The following is a 24,583-nucleotide window of genomic DNA, read 5'->3' on the forward strand; positions in this document are numbered from 1 at the left end:
GGACAATAATAAAAAAAAAAAAAGGTTAGGCCTGAATTAAGATACAGTTAGACTCCATGAACTTAAAGACATACTTCTCTTCCATAATCATTCTTTGAAGTAATTCTCCCTTTTTGACTTGTCTCATCTGCAACAACTATAAGTGGGTAAAGATGGCTGAAATCTGGTTACATTTTTTAAAATGTACTAAAATTTTAAATTAATGTCATATGACTAGTGATGTGTTAATGATTTTAAATTTCACAATCCACATATAACATTCTGTTATTAATATGGGCCATAATGAAAAGTAATCTACTCATGCCTTGTGATCTTGATAATATTTATTTTTGATTCCTTTCATATTTCATTAATATCTGATCTCTTGAACAGATTTTGAGTGTATGCAAGTAATGACCAAGTCTAATGGTAAATATGGGACTTGGGAATGGTAAATACATCGATGAGTGGAAAATTAAATACATACATATAATTCCATTCATTCATGCATATAACTTATTAACACAATTAACACTGAGAAGTGAATTCTAAATAAAACCTAGCATAATGAGATGGTTTACTTTTCTTTTTTCAACAATGTTATCAATCAGTGATTGAACTACAGGACACAAACATACTTAAAAAACAATATGTAAAAATCACAAAGATATAGAAGTGATTGATATCACTAGGAAACCTAATCTGGTAAGAATTCCCCAAAGAGGCAAGCCTACGTAAATGAATATACATGCCCAAAAGTTGTTAATTAAATAGATTTAATTAATAAACACCAAGACCATGATATGTTCCGATGTTATTTGAAAATCCTAGATTATATTGTATGTTAGCAAACCACAAACTTACCCATGTAGGAACTGAACATGTGATATTTTGATTTACTTACATTGGAAGAGATACAAAGGAGCAATCACATAAGCCAAATACTGGGGGGTAGAGTCTTTTCTCACAGGACTGTCATCAAATACCAAACATGCAAATTTAAGGCATTATCAAACTAATGGCATAGCACTTGGGTTGAAATTTTGATCTGTTATGGAAGTTAAACCAGCTGAGGGGCCACCCACAAGCCTAAAAGTTGAACTCCCAAGCAAATTCAGATGCTGTGCATGGTAGCTACCAAGCGACTACCCTGCTAACTACTGATCTGGTGAAGTCCCCATGGAACCAATAAGGGAATGTAGCATGAAGAGTCAGCTTTCCTCTCAAATGGGAAACCATGGTCCTACTCAAAGAAAGCAACAACAAAAATGCTGAGACTCCCAAACACCTGAAGTTCTGAGACATCCCACTTGTAAAACAATTTCCGCAAGTAAGTACGAGTAAGAAGTTTTATAATGTTAAGTAACATTTTATCTGGGGCTGAGGTGGTCACACTGCATTCTAACTGCATGCTAAAGTTTCCACAAATATTCTCACTTGATATTCCCTGGCATCTCGTGTTATGCTTTATGATGCTGAACATCAGTCACTACCCCTAGGCTTTGCTGAGATGTAGTGATGGTGGACTGCCTCCCGGAGGATCACAGGAACAGCTTTGCCCTGCACGCTGGTATCACTCTCAGTCAAAGATGATACACAGACGTTATTGCAATTATTAATAAACATGTAGGGTAGATTTTCAACTAAAAATATAGCTGATATATTTTCTTGATTCTCATTATTGTAAATATTATCATGTGGTTACGTACAGAGAATCTGGGTTATGTTGAGTATCCTAGAAGATACATCTTATCTACTTCTGATAATTGTATCATCATTAGTACTACTATCATTTCGTCAAGTAAAGGGACCCCTATCAAAAGGATACCAATTCAAAGGGGGCATGGATTAGAGAAAGTTCACTTTAGTACCTTATTCAATTTCAGACTTCACACATCATTTACAATAAAAATCTGCTGCAATAGAAAGAGTCCATACTTTGAGGTATCAACAGGTTGTGGGTTAAAGTTCCCTTCAGAATCCATTGATGACTGTTTTTCCATCATACTGACATAATTTGACTCCATGTAGTCTGGAGGCAAAGCTCCCGCAACTGCACTCAGGCAAGGCAGTGCCAGTTTGAAAAGTTCTTGTTCATATTTCTGGGAAAAGAATGAAGAACCAAACAAATAAACAAAACAAAACAAAAAAATCTGTATTACTATTGAGCAAAAGTTGTCAAAATGATTATTGTGGCTGGCAAGATGTTTAAAGAAAAACTCAGAGTTACCCTAGGCTAACTTAAAATTGCCTTGCAGATTGTTTCTCTAGCAAATGGAACATACAGACTGAAATCCCATCAAATAGGAGACAGGCTGAAGTCAGATTTACTGCAGTTGCCCCTTAAGAAGAATAAAATCTTTGCTTCTCTAAAAGTTTTTCTCCAATATTTTATGAAATAAACCTGAATATTCTAAATGTATAACAGTTCTTTAGAACATAAACATAATTTCAGTCAGTGGATAGCATAATTATAGAATATTGCTATACCATATGAGAAAGACTATACTTGAAAAATACATAAAGGAATATTTCACGGAGTAAGAAATTTTAACTGATCTGTATGGTATCACAAAAGTATGAAAATGAAATTCTAAACCGATAAAGAAATTCTGGGAATATGCACAATCAAAATTCTGGGAAGAGGTATTTATATATTAATTACATAAATACATTTGTATTTATAGATTTTTTAAATAAAAAAATTATTTAAAAAATCTCACTTTAAACCTTTAGTTTTAAGTTAATGTTGTAAATACTTCTAAAACTGCCTTCTACATATTATTTTAAGACTCTCAGTTTACCAAAGATAATTCAGTGACAAAAAGCCTCAAGATGTAGCTTCCTTCCACCTGCCATCATGGATGAACTTAACTCTATTACATAGCACACTTCTGGATATCCTGCTCCAGGTGTCTAATATTGTCTATCTGGGAATTCACACGGATTTTGACTAATATTTTAAGCAGAAGTATTCTCAACATTTGTTAGACATTTGAAAAAGGAAAAAGAACTATTTAAGTCTTAATGAATAAAAATAATATTCCACTAGTGATATTTATGGCTTTTAAATGATTTTATCACACAAAGTCCACAAAATCTTAAATCACCTTTTGAGATAGGGCGTCAAAAATGCCCCAAAACAACTTTCTCGATAAATGAAGCTCTTCTTCTGAGGCAGCTCCAAAGTTCCCCCACCCTCCAGGCAGGCAGTAATATTTCCAGCATCTTTCATAATGATTTGTCAGCAGCTATGTGAGAAAACAATTACAAAGGCAATGAGTGAAAGATACCTTTTAGATTTTTCCCATTTCCTCCCATTTGACATTCAAGTGCCATGTAATAAGGTTAGCTGAAACAAATCTGCTCAATCCCCTATGAATTCCTCTGGAGAATATTATTACCTTATATATCATGCCACTTTAAAATTTAACACTGATCACAGCATGAGGAACCAATGCCCAATGTAACACAGAAGTCCATCTTCAACAGCATTCTTTATGAGGTTGTTTGGTTATTGATGTCTCCCTGAGTCCTATGTTAGCTGCTACTCAGTTTAATGAATCATGACCCCTGAATATGCACATCTGCACTTAATGCAAGGATTGACGTCAAGGTGACCTAAAAGCACAGATAAGTATCTCTAGGATACAGCACCTGAAATGTAAATTCTAGGGGAAATCTACATCTGAATATTTTTGCTTCCTTTTTGCCAATCCTTAATTACCACACATTTTTTGCTCCAGAACTTAAATCTCTAATTAAACTTCCCAAACTAATGCATTTCAGTCCTTTCTTTACCTATCTTTCTTTGATGGTTATAGGTTCAATTTATTACCTTGCCGAGTGTCTGTGTTGCTTCTTAAATTTTCATCTATGTACATTTTGTTTGTTTAGGACTAAACCGTAAGTTTAAAGACAAGGATAGAATCTTCCAATTATCCAGTAAGCTCTTTTGTAGTTCATTTTTGATCTATAAACTAATAAGTATTCACAACTACTTGCTGAATTAAAAAAATGATTTTTATGAATCAACTATACATTTTTGGACTCTCTTTTCCATAACTAAGGAGGAAGATAGAGTGAAAAGAATTGTTGTTATTAAAACAAACTATATCTCTACTAGTGAAATGCTTCTAGTTTGGTCTCCTCCTCAATTATAAAACACACACACACACAAACACACACACTATTTAGAAATCTCAAATGATGAAATATTGAGATCTAATGTGTTTGGATTAACTTGGAAATATCTACAACATAAATGAATTTATTATAAAAAGTAATGCTATCTCTTTTTTCAGATACCTTCCAGCTCATTTGTATGAAGAAGATTTTGTATGGCAAGGCCTCTCCTAGAAAAAATGTAAAAATGGGATTTTCGGCAAGGATATCATTTATTTTGCATCATATATTAATTTATCTAATTTTATTAAACCAAAATGAATGAGAAAGGCTGTATTTGCTAAATATCTAGGGATGCTTAGAGTAACAGCAGCTCAAAAAATTGACTATTTATATCTCAAAGTTCTTTTTTTCAGTACTGTTACTGGATGACCATGAGGAACAATGAGGCTTACAAGATGATAGTGCAGAGGGGGTCCCCATAAAACAGTCTATTACATACCTATGACTTCCACTCACAGAATACACTAGTAGATGTATTAGGACACATCAAATATTCAAATCCTAAGTCTGGATTGAGATATTAGATGACAGAAAAATATTCTCAAGACAGTAAGACAGCATGAGACCCAACCATTCATGAATAGAATAATGAAGCTGGGCAGAGAAAATATTAGTGATTCTTCTATACCTGGTGACAAACTGTAACTGCATAGACAGGGAGGTTATCTTTGAACCCTATGATGTTAACATTTGAAAACTGTCATGTGATTACCAACTTAGAAAACATTGTTTTGAAAGCCTGCTCTTTATCCTTTGAGATTACTAACATTTCAGGCCACATCTACTACATGTTTTCCAACCGTAAGAATACCTTGGCTCATGTTTTCCCTGTTTCCCATTTTCTCCATTGATTTCCATTTCCATTCACCTACAGAAACTCAAATCTTAGCACTTATATGAGATTTTATATTATTGTGATGTACACATTTCTCAAATTTATAAGCCCATTTTCAGTAAGTGAAAGAAACTTTCCAGCATTGAAAATCAAGTATGGCGTTTCTAAGAGCTGTATATATTCTAAGAGAAGAAAAGTCAGAGGACCCAGTAATCAAATAACTACAGACATTTCTTATACTTACCTTAAGGGGCATTTTTGCATGTTCATTTAATAATGGGACATCAAATACTAATCTTCGGAGTAAGTGCTGCATCATAGAAGGTCTCAATTGGCTGGGGGAACAAAATTCATTTTAATAATGAAGGGAAATGTCTTTAAGGAAATAATTCATTAGACTGAATTATCTACTCTGAGAACCTATACCTACACTTCTCTTCTGATGGTGATAATTAGGTACCCCCTATCCAAAGGTTAATCCACCACTACACAATTGTATAAAAGATTACCTTTCCAACCCATCTCTATCCTCTAGATCCGAGGATCACTCCTCATTTGTTACAGATGTTCCTATTTTCCCCTTCACTTCTCAGCCACTCACAATGGCAGACCCCACGGTTTCCTGAGACCCTTGCTCCAGTAATTATAGTATGTGCTTCTTCCTTCACTCCACTGGCTGAGAAGGGTCTCCAGTGACTGAATTAGAAGCAAAAACAATGTTATATCTCTAAACAGGAGGGAGGAATAAAAAGTCTGAGACGGAAACTTTGCCAGAGGAGGAAGGAAAAGAAAACTAACACACAGTGAACATCTATTGTCAGGTCATCTTGAATGCTTCATTCGTTTAATATGTAGATAAATTCTGTGAGATAGTTATTTTGGTTCCATTTTACAGAATTTTAGGATCAAAAGAGTTAGAGACATAACCCTCTAATTTTTCAACTTCTTCAGTCCCATGTGGCTTCTATATCCCACATACATCGCTACGAGTGAAAACATTCCTTCACCAGTGCTCTGCCAGGCCACACACCTTCACTGGCTCTCGCAATTAAAGGGAGCCATTACCCCAACCAGGAGCTTGACACTGTCACTTTAGCTGTCAGAACTCCAGTGGGAGAAAGTATGTTCTGGCTTTCAGAGTAAGACATCTGAATACTTCTGCCTATAGGAAGTGGTTTTCCAGGATGGAGAAATAGCCTTCATGATTGACATTCACAAGTAATGCTCTAATAGTACACTGCATCATTTTTTATATTTAGTAAGTCTCTTTTTTTCATTTCTCTTCTAGAAGAGGAGTTAAAATCATCACACATAGTAAAAAAGGGAGAATCCACTAATCTTACATGAAAGTGGCCAGGGACTCCCCACACAGTTATCCTACCCGCCAAAATCCAGAAGAGTACAACTGGTCCATCAGTCTATCCAATGACCAAATACCCTAAAGAAGCCAGGAGGAACACTCCTGGGCTCCAACCTCCGGTACAAGGGACTATCTAAAATGAATTAATTTTTTGGTACAGAAATTTTTTTCCAAAATTCGTAACAATTTGTCAAGGGCCATATAGTAAATTCTCTTTCTTAAAGAAGAAGCAGCTTTAGTTTCCCACTTACCCACAAATAGAGAGTAAACAAACTTCTATGGAATCCCGCTGAGCTTTGGTAAGAGAGCAGCCCTTAGAAAGTCTGTACACAGTGTGAAGTAATGAGTCAATGAGGGAAGCGTGGTGCTCTGTGCCAGCAAAAAGAGGGGCACATCTTGTTAACAAAGGCAACACAGCTGTGCAAAGGTAACGATTGAGGGCCAGGGCCATGTCTGTAGCACTCAAAGCAGCCTAAAAAGGAATTGTGAGAGTAGAAGGTAATTCACGCTTGGCAGTAGACAACATGGAATTTCATTCTCTAGAAAATGACAAAATATGAAAAATAAAGATGTACTCCTCAGTTATATCTTTAAATGTGGGTCATATGATTTTTCACCACTAGAAACAATCAACTTACAATTGCTCACAATCAACTTACAATTGCTCACAAACAGATAAAAATGAAGTGATAGCTATAGTGATATCTCTGTCTCAAGAAGCCCCCGAGGCTCACATTCTGTAATAAGAATTCAATGGTAGGATGGATGTGAGATGATAACGCTAATGATACCCAAGAATGTGAGTTATATATATGTATATTTTAGCTCATGTCCATCAGAATCAATAGCCAAAGGCTGACTGTTTTATTATGTTATCAACTATCTCATTTAGGTTCAGAATTTCATGTGAATACACCCAACAAAGAAAAAAGAAATTTCAGTGTATTTTAATGATTCTCTTCTCCTAACTTTCACAAAAGAGCTATTATCAACTCAAGAACTGATTTCCTCTGGAATCAAAAAGACCCATCTAGAGATAAAAAGGCAGTATTATAACGACTGAAATAACATTTAGAGTTTCAGCTCGTTCCTTCGAACGAGCAGTAAAATATTTACACCAGTAATGACAGATTCTTGATGTGGGCCACTGCCAGAAGATATTTCAGCCTTATCTGTGATTTAAAAATAAAGACACTAGGATGATATTATAATTAGTACAACTCAACAAGGTCTATCAAACCTTCTGAACACTGTACATGCTTTCATCGAGAAGCATAATTGTTTAGGCCAATTTGGAGGTTAAAAGGAACCACTGTGACCTCCCAAATTAGGGTTATATAAACCAATTGCATTCCATAGTAGCCAATCAGAATCCTTATCTTACTCCTGAGGTTGCAAGTTTTCTCCACTATTCAGGGAATTCCTTAAGACTCAGTGTATTTTATTTTGTGTACTCAGTGCCTGCCTAAAAATAGGTACTCAATAAACATCCAGTGACAATAAATAAATGATTAATATATCTATGGAGAATATCATAAGTCAGGGAATAAAGAGCCAAAAGCTGATGATGTCAATTGTTCAAATCATTACCGTATCTAAAGAAGCAGCAGCCCGGAGATCTGGCAGAAAGCCAACCTCAAGAAGATGGAGGAGGAAATCTTGAACCTCAATCCCATAGACCCTGTCAAGGAACAAAACCATGGCTGCCTTGTGATCTGGGCAAAACCCCGCAGACATGTCAGGCTCCACCACATTCCCATCTAAAAGAGAGAAGGTGACATGTTGTTAATGGACAGATGACAAATGGCTTCTCTCTAACCTTCTCAAGGTTTAAGTCAAGTTATCTGTTGAATGGTTTTTGTCCTTCTACTACCCACAAGCAAGTGCTGGGAATTGGCTGAGGAATTATGACAGTGCAATTTTAATTCAAGGTCATTTGAACTGTGATTTGGGCATCCACTTGCTAACCACATGTATGATCAAAGATATGGCATTAGGCTAGATAATGAGAAGGAAACAAAAAGGCATCCAAAATCAATATTGTGAAACTAGCAGTAAACCCTATAAAAAGTCAACCTATAAAGTTTTCATTCTTTTCAAAAATGAGAGCCTCTTTTAAACACTAATGAAACTCACATACTCCCATGTGATGGAGTTCGTGGTTCATTTACATATTTATGGCTTAGACAACTACAAAATGATGAAACAACTCTATGAATCAGTTGGACTTTCAAATGAAATGTTTCATTAATCATAATGGCATTGGGCAGGCCGGGTGGCTCAGTGGTTTAGCGCTGCCTTCAGCCCAGGGCCTGATCCTGGAGACCTGGGATCAAGTCCCACGTCCGGCTCCCTGCATGGAGCCTGCTTCTCCCTCTGCCTCTCTCTCTCTCTCTCTCTCTCTCTCTCTCTGTCTCTCATGAATAAATAAATAAAATCTTTTAAAAAAATCATAATGGCATTTAACAACGTTTAAAACATATTTGAGCCATATTATTTTTTTCTATTAATAGTCAATATTTGATGCCTATATGGATGAGTGAATTTTTTACTAGAATTCCATAGATTCACAGGTTGAAAACCACTGATACAAGGAATTTAGGGATTATGTACCAATTTAAAATATTGGAGGGCAGATTTTTTCCTCTTTGACTATGTGATAATTATGTCAAATAACATAGTGCTACTGATAACACATGGTAAGAGTCTAAAATACTATCACAGAATCTTTAATATTGAGGATATATGACCACAATCATCCTGAAAAAAGTCACAACTTTTTGTTTTCGTTCACAATTAAGAAATGAATTTCACATCTGACTTGTGAAAATAAACAAGTAACAATATTTTAAGAGAATTATATTAAAGGCTAATACCAAATAGCTTCCATTTGTTATTAAATTATAATAATATCCAGTATATCTACTACTCTTCTTCCTATAATTAAAATAAAGAGAATAATAGCTCTTATTTGTGCTGTTTTCAGGCACTATGCTAGGAATATTAAAGAGATGATATCCTATACTTTTCAAAAGCACATTGTGAGGTTGGTTTTCTTAGCTACATTTAACAGATGACAACTGACCATCAGGGAAGTTAAGTAACGCTCTCAGGGTTGTACACCTAGTAATTGGCAAAGTTAGATTTAAACCAAGGAAAATCATATTTTAAACCCAAACAAAGCTGATTTAAGCCTTACTATTAAATCAGTAGGCTCTACTTTTTAATCAAAAATCTACTTAAAATTCCAGTTTAATTCTACTAAAAATCACAGTATTAGCGAATTTAAATTTGAAAGATTCTATTATTTTAATATACAGTTGTGCCAGAAGCACCTGGGTGGCCCAGTCAGTTAAGAGTCTGCCTTTGCTCAGGTCATGATCCCAGGGGGTCCTGGGACTAAGCCCTGTGTCTACTCCCTGCTCAGCAGGGAGTCCGTTCTCTCTGCCCTGCCCCCTGCAACTTGTGCTCTTGCTCACTCTCTCTCTCTCTCTCTCAAGTGAATAAATTTTTAAAAATCTTAAAAAATATATATATAGTCATGCCTAAGGAAATGGAAAGCAACCCATTGGTCCTAATATAAAATTTGTGTTTTAAACAGTCATTCAAGCAGATATTTGCTTTAAGGAATGTTACAGTTCCATATACCTAGGACTCAAGACTCATCAATTTGCTACAGCTACTGTTTTATCTGTGCACTATCTCCTCCAACAGATGAGACAAAAAAGCCGAGGAACTGCCTCCTGTCAGACTACTGGTTTTTGGACTGGAAGGAGGAGGGCCAGGTGCACTGGCCTTACCCTGTGGTACCTGCAATATTCATCTGCCTGCAGTTACCACCTCAGACATTCTGTCCAAACCTGCAGGGGCCAAGTATGGCAGGAACAGAACATTGACCTACCTTTGAGACTGTGTGCTGGCCCCTCGAGTTTTATTAACCCCTCTTACTTTCATTATTATTCTGGGTCACACTATAGTTCTAAAATAAGTATGATAAAAGATTTTGAGAAAGGCCTCAGCTATCACTAAGGGAGAAAGAGGCAAACTTCACATACGAAATATAGCACATACAGTAACAGTTATTACTGATAACTGGAAATGTTTAAAGAACCCACTGACTTGTCACTGGAACATACACAAAATTATCGATTTAAGTTTTAAAGTTAATTTTAATGCACGCCACAGCAAAATAAAAACATATAATTTTCTGTCTCCATTTTCCATAAAAGGAAAGTGGTAAAAGAAAAGTATAGAAATTGAGTAATAACCAATGGACTGGGTTTTTAAAAATTAACCTTCATTGTTATTGTGATAGTTCACATATATACAAATCCTTTAAATCCCAAGGTAGACAAGATAGTGCATATTCATGAAGAAAAACATCACAAACTAATATGATTATAGCACTAGTAAGTGAAAGAGGGAAGAAATCAACTTGAAAAATCTTGAAGGCTGGTAAACGCAGATAATTGGAATTAGGAGACATACAGAGACTTTGGGGCAATTCTCAATGAGACATCTGGATTCTCTTATTACCCATGCTCTTTGTTCTTCATTATTACTAATTTTACCTTAAAATGTAGTGCTTCTTAATTTCCTAATCTGTATATCACTGGTATAATTCTTATCTTTTTCCTGACAGTGTCAAATTTGTGGCTCAGAACATAGGGAAAAGAAAAGACATGTTACTTAAGTAAATCAACGGCACACAAGATGATCTTCTTGTATGCAGACTAGAAGAAGAAAATGCTCAAGGGGGGGAAGGCAAAAACCATGGGACAGTTTTCCAGTTTCAGCTGTCTCTAAAATCATAATGAAGGTCCCACTACTATGGCTGTTTATGTCACCTGGAAGATTCGGGTTTGTGAGCTGGGCACGTATGAAACGTTACTTCCTCATGATCAGAGGAAGCGTAAGTCAGCTTCAATTAGACAGTGGTCCCTTCACTCTAGACTTCAGGTAATAACAGCTAATCCTCTCTGGGGCATGACTGATGCAAGATAATGATTATGACATGCATCTTCTACCTAACTGCATTTTCTTCTAAAATTAGAAGTTTATATAAAAATGTTAGAGAAACACTATCCCATAAACTATTGAAAACTGAACAAAACTGAAGCCAGAAAAAGGAACACTAAAGTATAATTTATAATCTAACTATCCTTTGGGTGTCTTAAATCTTTTTTTCTTTTTTTAAAAAGATGTTATTTATTTATTTATTTATTCATGAGAGACCAGAGAGACAGAGACACAGGCAGAGGGAGAAATGGGCTCCTTGCAGGGAGCCTGATGCAAGACTCGATCCCAGGACCCCGCGATCACGACCTGAGCTGAGGGCTCAATCACTGAGCCACCCAGGTGCCCCTTTTTTTCTATGGGAGGCAGAGAGTGAACCACCAACAGGGACTGGGCCTCATACCTACACCATTTTCCATTTCTGCTGCAGCTTGGGGTGCTGCAGGGGATGGTGTGGGTGTAAACCCAGACTGCCTGCCACCTAGACAGTACAGCATCTGCACTTCACTCAGTGCTGCCTGAGCCCTCCCTCCTTTGCCAAGGTAAGGTGAGGATGCTACAGTTGCTGGGCACTCATGTGGAGAACAGGTTATGGCTTTATTTTCCATGCTTTTGAGTAAATAATAAAAACTAATCAGGGTACCTGAGTAGCTCAGTTGGTTAAATGTCCGACTCTTAAAAAAAAAAAAAGTCCAACTCTTGGTTTCATCTCTGGTCATGATCTCAGGGTTGTGGGATTAAGCCCTGTGTCGGATTCCAGGGTCAGTGTGGAGTCTGGGATTCTCTCGCTCACTCTCTCTCTCCTCTGGCCCTCCTCCCCACTATCTCTCTCTCTCTCAAATAAATAAAATCTTGAAAAACAAATAAATAAAAAAAAACTAATCACAAGCAGTTGCTAAACCAAAATAACATATTTATAAAAGGACAATAAATATTTCATCAAAATGATAAAAGTATGTATTTTTAAAATTTTCTCCTTACTATTGAAAAGAGCATTTCTTTCAACATACCAGGAATATTTTAATCTTGAAGTCAAAAGCTATGATACTTTTTTTAGGAAAAAAAGTATCATAAGGAAATGATAATGAAAACTCTCCAGAAGAGTGATTAATGGAATTGTAGTCTGGGGGCACCTGGGTGGCTCAGTGGTTGAGCATCTGCTTTTGGCTCAGGTCATGATCCTGGGGTCTTGGGATCAAGTCCTACATTGGTTTCCCCATTGGGAGCCTGCTTCTCCCTCTGCCTGTGTCTCTGCCTTTGTGTTTCTTATGAATAAATAAATAAAATCTTAAAAAAAATAAAAATAATGCAATCGTAGTCAAGAAAGAGAAGAATGAGGATCAGAAACAGTAGGAAAGAAATCAGATAAATCAGGTGAGGTACATATTTCCTCTTCTCTAGAAACTGTCAGAAACGTCACATAAATAAGAATTAAAATCTCATTGAAAACAGCTGTTTAAAAACAATAGGCATAAAAATATTCTATAAAAATAGCATCTTTTTTCATTTACATAAAACTGTCAACATATGTGTAGAAGAATATGGGAATAGAAGTTTTCTTAATTCAATGAAAAAAAATGTACTTTATAGTTGTTTTTCTTTTCTTAAAGAAAACCTAAGCCCTGTAACTATGCTGCATGAGAGAGTAGGGAGGAAATGCTGAATACTGATAATATTATTTAAAACATCATGTAGTCCAACGCCCCACTGAATCACAAGGAATGGAAGCCGGCCTTACCTTTGGCTATTGTTGGCATCTGAAAAGCAATGCTGATTACTCCCACCAAATCTCCCAGGGGAATTAGGGATCTCAAAATTGACCGGATTCTGATGGCTTCCCCCTTACCAGCATGAATCAACTATGGGAAGGAAAATAAAGGAGCATTAGAAAAACTTTGTGAAATCAATGTTATAATTCTATTTAGAAAATCTGAAGTATGGGAATCCAAATCTAAAATACTTTTTCTGCTAATTATATGTATAAAGTTAGACTTCTCACAGAAATTGTTGTTTCGGGCTTAAAGACAGATAATTACTTGCCCACCGTTTTACTGACATTATGAAAAAATTATCTTTAGACCCAGAATATACAGTAGTATTTGCAACTGGTTCAGCTTCTTTCTTGCTTTGGGATGAAAATGTAATTGTATATCCATCTGTATTCCACACAGATTTCTCCCAAGGAAGGGTGTATAATGTGAAGGGAAATGGTGAACAGGAATTCTAATGGATCTTTTGCTGGCAAACCAAGTACCTGTGAAAACTGTGAATTTTACCTGTCAAGGCTCTGGAACAGACTGCAGGCTTCCAGAGCCAGGGCAGGTATCTACTTCCTTCCCCACAAGGGGAGAAACACAAGTATACTTTCTCACACATAGGAGGTACTCAACACTAGTTACAGAAGATGAGTAAATTTCAGAAGTGCCATGATTACTCACTTATTGAATTACTTCGTTTTTTTTTTTCTCCCACTTTAACAGAATAAAAAACTATTTATTAGCTAATTTCCTGTTCTTTCGATCTTCCACCTTAATGGGAAAAAGGATGAATGCTATGAGCATAAAGTTTTTCTGTCTGTAATCACTTCCAGTATTCGAATGTTTGATAATTTATTCCCATTTACTAAAATGAAAATCTCATTAGTGGCAAATTAAGCATTTACCAAAATCAGGCTCTACATTTGCTAACATTCTGACATTTCTCCATGCTGTGATTCCTCTCTGTTCACAATGAAAGGTTATGTCAAGAAAACATGAAGGTATTACCCTACAGCTGTGAGAAAAAGATACCGCTGCGCACACATACACACACACACTCACACACACACACACACACACACACACAAGAACACACAAACCCCCATAGATTATTATTATTATTTTTTTTTATGATAGTCACAGAGAGAGAGAGAGAGAGAGGCAGAGACACAGGCAGAGGGAGAAGCAGGCTCCATGCACCGGGAGCCCGACGTGGGATTCGATCCTGGGTTTCCAGGATCGCACCCTGGGCCAAAGGCAGGCGCCAAACCGCTGCGCCACCCAGGGATCCCACCCCCATAGATTCTAAGGGCAGGGAGAAAGACGTGATCTGTAAGCAACGGTCCTGCTGGCTTCTTACACAGATGGGTTTAGAAGCAGGTTCATCTTCTGCCCCAGCACCACTCACTGTGTTTCAATCTCTGTATTGTCTCCCATTATCAGGTCGTGAAGCTAATATTATAAGCCCCAACTTGCATTTTTAAAGGGAATATAATAGAATGAAGCAGAATAATGTAGGATAAAATAAAGTAACAAATATCAGAATGGATTACAGAGTAAAAGTAAGTACTGTTCATGAAACTTTTAATTTCTTCTTGCTCAAAACATTGTAGAAAACACCAACCCAGAGAATCTGAAGAGCTGCTTCCTGCCCCATAATGGCCCCTAACCCCCACTGTCCCCTCAACCAGTGGCAGGCACATGGCAGCTCCCTCACAGGGAAGAAATACCATACACCAAAACAATGACTCTTAATAGGAAAGCTAGCTCTCTACGTACACTAAATGAGGAGGGGAAATTTATAGGAAAAATGTGTTCTTTGCTTCTTAAAGTGTGGGGAGGTTATATGAGTTTCAGAGACACATGAGTAACTGGCTATTCTATTAATGAATTGTACTGAAATCTCATTACTAATTTTTATAGCCAAGGCATTTCCAACTAAATAAACACTTGTTCAGGAATTAGGCTGCAGCTATTATTTTTAATGGAGCAGGGTGATGATTGGTTTTGGATGCCATTATCCTCTTTGCCAACTGTGGATTTTTTCTCATAGATGGATCAGCCAGGATTGCCACTCTTGGGCCACGTAAGGAAGGTACTTACATGCATTTCAGGAGCACAACGTCCCAAAAGGTCAATCAAAGCCGAGTAAAATGTCATGATGGCATTCCCCATGTGGATAGTGTCATCTTCCTCCTCTTCTGTATCACTTCCGTAGATTTTCCAAGAAACAAAAAGCAAAGAAAACAGGATAATAAAGTGACATTTCAGATGTATTGCATACTTCGTGGAAAAAAGGGACCCCTAACATAGTTCATTCTGCCTCTTCTGCTACTTTTCATCTCTTTGATTAATCTGTACTTTGACAGTTTTAAGAGAAAAATGAGTTTAAAGACCAGACACCAAGAACATATTTGTGGGACGTGTGATATTCAGATTCCTTCAAAAGGGGAAGAAGAGAATTACTAATGTGATGGATTCTGCTTATTTCTTGAGGCAGCCAACCTTTGCTTTAACAAAGAACAATAACTAATGGAAAGACTTGGTAAGCTTAGAGTACTTTTGTAAATACATTTAGAGAAAAGGTGACAAAGATCTGTCCTGTAAGATAACATATGTAAGGCACCCAGGACAGTGCTTTGCCGAGAGCAAGCACTTCACAAATGTGATTATCATTTACTTACCTATCCATTTACCAGCCTCTCTACCTCACCCACCCACTCCCAAATAATCCAACATGTCTCCCTCCCCACCTCTGTGAGAAACACATAGAGATTCCATTATCTTGCTAATAAGAGGCAAATCTGAGATGGCCTTGGAAGAGCCCATTATTTTTCTTCTTTTGGTAACTCAGCTGGGCTTAGCATTCTGCAGGGTGATTGTGAGGCCTTATTGAAAATACCATCTTGGCATGCAATACTGCTCCTAGGGCCCTTGTGTGCACACTCGCTGCTGTGGTCCTGGGCAAGAGACCTTTTGACACGTTTTTCCACTACTTAGAGAAACTAAGGGCCCCCTAGTCCCTGTATAGCTAACTGACAAACATAACAAGCTCTTGGAGGACTCCCAGTCTGAAACAGCCCAGCCTTGGCATAGACAGATCATCTATGCCCAGTCTATATATGGAAGAATGACGCTGTGCAGAACTGCTCTGCATGGAAATTTGCCTCCAATAAGCCCTATATTCTGTCTTTACCAGTGGTGTTAGCAGTATAGGTATGTGACCTGCCAGTAGGACATTCACCTCCACAGATAAAAACTGAAGTGACACACCTGGATTGACTTATGTCAATTGCTGTAATCAAGTATTAGTAATGTATACTGTGGGGAAACGTAAAGTCGTTACTGCCTTATCTGGCTGCTCTATTTGCCATAATACCTTTTTTTTTTTTTTTAAATTTTTATTTATTTATGATAGTCACTCAGAGAGAGAGAGAGAGAGAGGCAGAGACATAGGCAGAAGGAGAAGCAGGCTCCATGCACCGGGAGCCCGACGTGGGATTCGATCTCGGGTCTCCAGGATCGCGCCCTGGGCCAAAGGCAGGCGCCAAACCGCTGCGCCACCCAGGGATCCCTCTATTTGCCATAATACCTTAACCAAGCATTTTACTCTTCAGAATGACAAGATCCATATTTCTGGACTTTACTATCATACCAGTTTAGTTAAGTCTCCTAGACCTATGCTAAAGGTCTTACTTTCTTACTACTATCTTGAAAACTCATTCTAGCTAGCTTCCCACTAAACCCTACTACAATTTCAGAGGCTCACCTGCCATCATCTGTAGTAACACACTTTGCCATAGCATCCTGGAAAAATTCACAAAATACATTTCATCCTACAACCTAAACTCTGCTAAATTCACACCATCTTCCTTGGTTTCCTCTTTTTTCATTCAACCTATTCTTGCAGCAAATCCCATTCATTCTTCCAAGTCTGATGCATTTGACTTTCAAGGGCAGAAATCATGAGTACCAGAAAATTATACTGCAATTGATGGAATACAAATCATGTTTTGTAAAATTTCAAGTCAAGGAATATAATTTACTCCTAAGAATGTGGATATTTGACCTACAGTGTTTTGCTGGATCCGCTAGTTGGTGAGGGACCATCTCGAGAAGGATCTTCAGCTATTTTTATGGCTTCCTCCATGGCTGCAAGCAGACCATTCCCACCTTCCCCTCTCAAAGCAGGACCAAAACACTCGGGCCTCCTGATGAGCAACCTCACCACAACATTAGCATTCTCTTCCACACTCTCCCCTAAAATCAAATGAGGAACAGAAATAAACAAACACTGGTGATGTGGACGTTCTGAGCAAATAAATATTATACTAATTCATTTATATTTAAAGGAAAATAACTAAAACCAAAGAACATAGTTACTAATAAAGCTAAAATTCAATTCAAAGCACTAGCTTTATATACACAAACACAGTAAGCTCCTTCTTTTGTACTTAAAATTTTCAAAGTAATGAAAAGCATTATAAAGGTATAAAATATTCACTTTTGTTAATTTGTTATAGGAAATTAAGCCATAAGCCTATTATTAGAACCCAATTATAAAGTCTTTAAGAACTTGTACTGCCTAAAAATTTTAATTTAATAAAGGCAAAGCATCACTATCAAAACAAATATTAGAAATTAAATTATCACTGTTAAAAAAGTACTGATTATAAAATATTCCATTTCATGGGCTACCTGAGTGACTCAGTCAAGCACTGACTCTTGGTTTTGGCTCAGGTCATTATCTCAGGGTTGTGAAATTGAGCCCCATGTCAGCTCCTACTTCAGTGTGGAAACTGCTTGGGATTCTCTCTCCCCCTCCATTTGCCCCTCCCCATGCTCTCTCTCTCTCAAATAAATGAATCTTTAAAAATTATAAATTCTATTTCCTTACTAATATTTACTTCCTTCATGAAAATGCTGGAATATATCATTTTTTAGGTATCTATCTTTATACAGTTTTAATCATGACCAAAAAAGATCCCAAGCAACCAGTCCTACCATTACAGAAGACAGCAAATCTGAGAAAGTCAAGATATCTCTCTCCTTCAACTGGATTCCATCCAATGTCTGGATAACCCTTAGACACCAGCATCTGGCAGCTCTGCAGTCCACACCCAGCCAAATATCGAACTACCTACAAACAAGATGATAAGCAAAAGTTATCTGGTGGGTGAGAAGTCAGTAGATGCTAACACTACATGATAAAGGATACACTCAAAGGATGGTCTAAAATACATGTGGTTTTGCAAGTTCTTTTTAATCTCATAACAATCCATATGAACTCCCTGTATTAAAACCTTAGAGTTAAGAAATATTTACAAATCATAACAAAGTGCTATCATAATAAAAATATTCATGAATCAACTCTATGAAAGAAAAATATTCCTAAGTTTTATATCATTTAATTTTAAGTTTTTATCTATAAATGTCATGATACTTGGGTGCCTGGCTGGCTTGATCTCAGTGTCATGAGACTGAGCCCCACCGTGGGTGTAGACCTTATATACAAACAAAAACAAAACACACAATATAAACATCATGATATTTCATAAACTTCAAAAATGTCTAAAGACTTCTGACCAGTGTAAAACCTTAACCCATCTGAGATATTGAAAGACCCACCTGAGAAATAGTGATATTTTAGAAAAGTGAATTTACTTTCAAAATAATATTATCAATTTAATGGGGAGGAGTGTGTATTTGACAAAAAACCTACAGAAACAGAGAAAACTAAGCTTAAATTCAAATATCTTTGGGTTCAAGTCTTTCCTGCATTACTTACTAGATCATTTTGAGCCAGGATTCCACTGTCTACAAATTGGGGATATTATTAACTACCTTTCAGTATCACTGAATGTAACACGTTAAATTTTCTGCTTATCTTTGCCTTTTAAATTATTGTTTTTATATGAATGCTGATCCTTTACAATATTTCATAACTGATCCACTTTTAAAAGAAATTCCTAAACTATTATCAATGGTAGTAGATTGTCAGTCAAGCACTTTATCAATCAAGTTACACACAGCTCAAGCTAAACTGCTTGAAAAAGAAATAAGTAATATAGCTAAAAATATTTTGTACCAATTTTATCTAAGTATAACTTATGTACAATAATCTCATCTATTTAAAGTATAAATTCAGGGTGCCTGGTGATGCAGCCGGTTGAGCATTTGATGCTTGATTTCGACTGAGGTCATGATCCTAGGGTTGTGAGATTGAGCCCCACAAAGAGCTCTGTGCTAAGTGTGGAGCCTGCTTAAGATTTTCTCTTTCTCCATTTCCCTCTGCCCCTCCAACCCCACTTGTGCATGCACATGTGCACTCTCTCTCTAAAAAAACAAACAAAAAATTAAAGTATAAATTCAGTGAGCTTTGAGAGATTTATACTTTTGTAAAACACAGCATAATCAAGATGCAGAACATTTCCATCACTCTTCAGGCCCCATCCATCCCTCCCTACATGTGAAAACCTTAACAATCTGCTTTGTATCACTAAAAATTCACTTGTGTATTCTAGAACATTTATACATGCAATCATCCAGTATGCATCTTTCCATGCCTGGCTTCTTTCACTCAGAATAATGATTCTGAGATTCATTTAAATTGTAGCCCAGGGGATCCCTGGGTGGCTCAGTGGTTTGGCACCTGCCTTTGGCCCAGGGCACGATCCTGGAGTCCCAGGATCAAGTCCTGCGTCAGGCTCCTAGCATGGAGCCTGCTTCTCCCTCTGCCTGTATCTCTGCCTCTCTCTCTCTCTCTCTCTCGTGAATAAATAAATAAAATCTAAAAAAATAATAATAATAAAAAAAAATAAATTGTAGCCCATGTCAATCTTCTTTCCTTCTTACTGCATAATAACAGCATTCCACAGCACATGGAAAGAGCCCACATTTCCTTATTCATTCATCAGTTGGTAGACATTTGAATTGTCTTCAGTTATTGGCTAAGATGAATTAATGGTATTAACTACATTCACATACACGTCTGTGTGGACACACACTCTAGTTTCGATTGAGTACCTACAAGCAGGAAGGCTAGGCATATGTTTATGATAGGTCTATATTTTGTTAAGAACTTACTTGTTAAGAATCTGTTAAGTTAGGGGTACTTCCATGGCTCAGTCAGTCAAGCATCCAACTTTTGATCTCAGCTCAGGTTGTGATCTCAGGGTTGTGAGATCAAGCCCTGCATCAAGCTCCACACTGAGCATGGAATCTGCTTAAGAGTCTCCCTCTCTTCTCCCCTCTACCGCTCCCCCACCTCTATCTCCCTCCTCTCTCTCCCCCCGCCATATAAAGAATTTAAATTAATTTAAGTTAATTTTTTAAGAAACTGCCAACCTGGGGATCCCTGGGTGGCTCAGGGGATCCCTGGGTGGCTCAGTGGTTTAGCGTCTGCCTTTGGCCCAGGGCGTGATCCTGGAGTCCCGGGATCGAGTCCTGTGTCAGGCTCCGGGCATGGAGCCTGCTTCTCCCTCCTCCTGTGTCTCTGCCTCTCTCTCTCTCTCTCTCTCCCTCTATGTCTATCATAAATAAGTAAATAAATCTTTAAAAAAAAAAAAGAAAGAAACTGCCAACCTGCTTTTGCAAACTGACTCCACCATTTTTCATCTCATCGGTAAAAGACGAGGGTTTTAGTTGCTCCATGTCCACCAAAATGTTTGGCATCATCAACTTTCTAAATATTAGCCGTGTTTCAGTGTGTAGATAAAAAGATTTTAAAATATATATGAGATAAAATGGTCCTGAGGTTAGTCAGAGATGTAAAGCTTTGTGATCTGTGACCAGGAAGTCAGAAGGATTTAGGGAAGAGTTCACTTTTTCGTGCCTTCAACAGTTGTGCATTGATTTTCTGTCCAAAGCCAATGCTGTTCTCAAAGAGTGGAACAAAGTAGTGAACAATGGAGGAAAAAAAACATGCCCTGGACACCCTGGCCATATGTGATGGTAGAGAGTTGATTTTTAAAAATAATCAAATATATAGCTTTTAGTAAAACATACTTGCTTTAAAATATAAACATAATTCATACTATAAATATTTAAACCATAATTAGAGAAATGTAAGCAATATGAAAATGTGTGTTTCGGGCAGTCCAGGTGGCTCAGTGGTTTAGCACCTCCTTCAGCCCAGGGCATGATCCTAGAGACCTGGAATCGAGTCCTGTGTCGGGCTCCCAGCATGGAGCCTGCTTCTCCCTCTGCCTGTGTCTCTGCCTCTCTCTCTCTCTCTCTTTTTCTCTCTCATTAATAAACAAATAAAATTCTTTAAAAAAGAAAATGTGTGTTTCTGTCTATAATATACAAATGTATCTTTTCTACTGTTGAAAATGAAGCAGCAAAGAAGACAAGAAAAGAGAGAAAAGGCTTCAATTTTACAGGACACAGACAGTAAAAGCTCACAAAAAGATGACTTGGATCAATGACTAGAAGGATGTCAGGAAAAGAGCCATGAAGACATCTGGCAGAAGAATATTACAGATGGAAAGAACAGCAAGCACAAAGTCCCCAAGGCAGGAGCACACCTGGCAAGTTCCCGGAATAGCAAGTGCGGACCAGTGTGGCCGGAACAAATAGACAAGAGCAGGAGAATTACGGAAAATGAGACGGATATGTGAAATCAGATGGGGTAAAAGCTACTGCAATGCCTTTCACTTTTACTGGAAGGGAAATGGGAAATCTCTGGAAGAGCAATGGACACAAGATTAATATGATTCTTTTAAGATGTTCATTCTGGCTGCTCAGAGGGGAGCCAGGGAAGGATCTGGAAGATGACTTAGAATGCCATCATAACAACATCATAGGGGGAATGTTCTATGTTTCAGCAAACATGTGTCTGTTCCTCAAGTGCTCAGTTAGAGGGCAGGGTCTTGATATGTCAGTGATGCCTTGCACTGGAATCTATGTCTGCATGACACCAAATGTGCTTTGAGATGTTAAAACCACCTTTGAATAAACTGAAACTATATGACTAAAGCAAAAGTAACAACAAATATCATGAAAGGACCAAAACCCCCAAGAATACAGATAGAAAAGTTGATTTCCTTTCCAGAGAAAAATGTATGTGATCTCAAATTTCTTGCTCTTTGTAATTTACAATTACATGTTCTATGTAATATATGTAACATGTTAATAATATAGTATATATCATAATTACGTCAATAAAATTATAAATGTTATAGTTATACTTCAATAATCTTGAGAAACAACTATATACAAGCATAACTCACACAAGCACAAGGATATTGCTTACCTTTTCCAGATCTGGCTCACGCAGAGCTAAGGCCAGCTCATTATTATCCATCACCGAGGCAGCTGCTACGTCCAACGGTGTCGAACCTCTCATAGCTGGTGAGGCTGTTAATTCAAAGGACAATGAGACACAACCTGGATTGTGTTACAACTGTAAATTCCATATAAAAACATACACTCTCCCTTAAAACTTTCCTTTCTAAATACAACACAAACTGCAGGAATATAAAATTAGTTTGCATTAAAGTTTAATATTTAAATGTATGTTCTTTTTATCTTAAAGATTAAATAAAAGCCATACATTTACTTACCAAGACCAACACTGCTGTTCTCCAATAAATAGCTGAGATGATCGAACATAGCTTTTTGATTCTGCCTACTTATACGACAGAAGTAACAGAGGAAACGGCAACAGTTGGCCACCATCTTAGGAAAAGTGATTTCCTACATAAAGAGCAAATGGTCTTCAGAAAATTGAGTTCAGAAGTTGAGGTCCAATCACACTGTCCATCCGTGTGGGCCCATGTCTGTGAAGTTTCAGATACTAAAGACCTTCAAATATCTAGATTTCAACTCACCTAGTCCTTGAGCCACTGAAAATCAAGTTGGCACTAATTTAGAAATCTCATTACCATCAACGGGGATCTAGAACTAATCTACAGCCTTAAATCTATAAGCAGCTTAAACCTGATTTAGAAATAAGGTAGACTCATTTGTGATTTCCAACTAACACTATTAGCTTTGCTTCTCTGGGAGAGTATTTAGTCTAATTGATTCAGTTCTGTAAAACTGGAATAAAATGGATAAAAATACTTGCTTTAGGTAAGAGAGGCAAAATTCAATGAGATCTTTTGTGAACAATACCCAGTTTACTACTTGGAACCACGTTAGGGTGTTCCTATCATAAGTGTTGTTATTTTTAAGATTCCAGGATTTGCACCTTCCCTGATTGGTACATGACTTAATGCTATGATAAGCACATCCTGACCAGAAGGCCTGCATGCCAGATGCCATCAAATACACCTCCTTTGAGCACCTAATCTTGTTTTACTATGCCCCAGATGATCCTTCAAGTCCCTCCTTAACAGAGTATTTTGTACATATCTTTACACATCTGTCCAACTGGTAGACTGAACATGAGAAATATGCTCTTCAATATTTTGAAAAATAATCTTAAAATTTCAAAAAATAGTGAAATATCTTTTGCAAATCATAGATCACAAAATTATATGTATTCATATGAAATTGTTATATTACTCTATTCACTTCATTTTGAAGAAGTTTAACTTTGAATCACTTAAAAAATTCACTTTATAGTCTTAAAACAAATACTCCAGAGCATCATCTTCAAATTTTGGCCTGGATCAGGAATTTAGTGGAACCAACCGAACTGCTATCTCAATAGAGGGCAATGTCTGAGTCTGAAGAACATATTTAGGTTTTGGACTTTCCAATTCTCAGTCTATAAAGTTAGCTTTGTTTGGTTTGGTTTTGTTTTTGCAAAAGGTGCTCTTTCAAAAACAGTCCTCCTAAGAAGACTAAGGAGGATTAAGAAATCCTCATTAAAAATGAGCAGTACATGTACTCCTCCAGGAGTCCTATTCTTTGACATTTTAATAATAGAAGGTTTTCCTTTACCTTGGACTCTCCACCGCCAAGGACATTCACCATGACCTCCATCACTGTCTCATGCATCCCAAGTGCCCTCATGAGATTAGGGTGCTGGTAAAACACTTTATTATTCATGATATCCCTAGAAAGGACAATATAGGTATTGGGGGGGGGGGGGAGAAGCACAGAGGTCAGAGAAAAATTTGAATGAATATTTATCTGAGATCCTGATAAATCTTTTGGAAATAATTACTGGCATGAACAGAAAAGTTAAGTCCAACCATAATTAAAATTAATAGTAGCAAAAGCTAATAAACACAATTAATTGAGTTTTCCTTAAAAACTACTGATAGCCTCTCAAAAATAGTATACAAGTTATCCTTTTCTGTTATAAGAAATGCACTAAATATATAAACATTCATCTATATGAAATATACTTTTGGACACTTATCCTTCATAGTTTTATGTATATCCAAATATTTGTTCAATCTTCTTTAGCATAGAAATATGAATCACTGTTATACCATGTTTCTATGATAATTCCTATATAAATTACTGATATTCAGGTGTCTACTTTTTATG

General features: G+C 37.0%; 1 protein-coding gene across 1 annotated transcript in view; it reads right to left on the reverse strand.

Annotated features, from left to right (window-relative positions):
• The window catches only part of RYR2 (ryanodine receptor 2), a 753,550-nt gene that overhangs the window by 166,301 nt on the left and 562,666 nt on the right, over positions 1 to 24,583 (reverse strand). Inside the window, exons 43-54 of the mRNA XM_072822940.1 lie at positions 24,029 to 24,143; positions 22,702 to 22,834; positions 22,392 to 22,495; positions 18,140 to 18,275; positions 17,209 to 17,395; positions 15,239 to 15,344; positions 13,117 to 13,237; positions 7,953 to 8,122; positions 6,614 to 6,834; positions 5,247 to 5,337; positions 3,090 to 3,230; positions 1,918 to 2,081 (exon numbers count right to left, since the gene is read on the reverse strand). Of these exons, the coding sequence (XP_072679041.1) occupies positions 1,918 to 2,081; positions 3,090 to 3,230; positions 5,247 to 5,337; positions 6,614 to 6,834; positions 7,953 to 8,122; positions 13,117 to 13,237; positions 15,239 to 15,344; positions 17,209 to 17,395; positions 18,140 to 18,275; positions 22,392 to 22,495; positions 22,702 to 22,834; positions 24,029 to 24,143 (1,689 nt within the window). The remainder of the gene's footprint in view (positions 1 to 1,917; positions 2,082 to 3,089; positions 3,231 to 5,246; positions 5,338 to 6,613; positions 6,835 to 7,952; positions 8,123 to 13,116; positions 13,238 to 15,238; positions 15,345 to 17,208; positions 17,396 to 18,139; positions 18,276 to 22,391; positions 22,496 to 22,701; positions 22,835 to 24,028; positions 24,144 to 24,583) is intronic.

The sequence above is a fragment of the Canis lupus genome, chromosome 4 (assembly GCF_048164855.1).
Source record: "Canis lupus baileyi chromosome 4, mCanLup2.hap1, whole genome shotgun sequence".
NCBI lineage: Eukaryota > Metazoa > Chordata > Mammalia > Carnivora > Canidae > Canis > Canis lupus.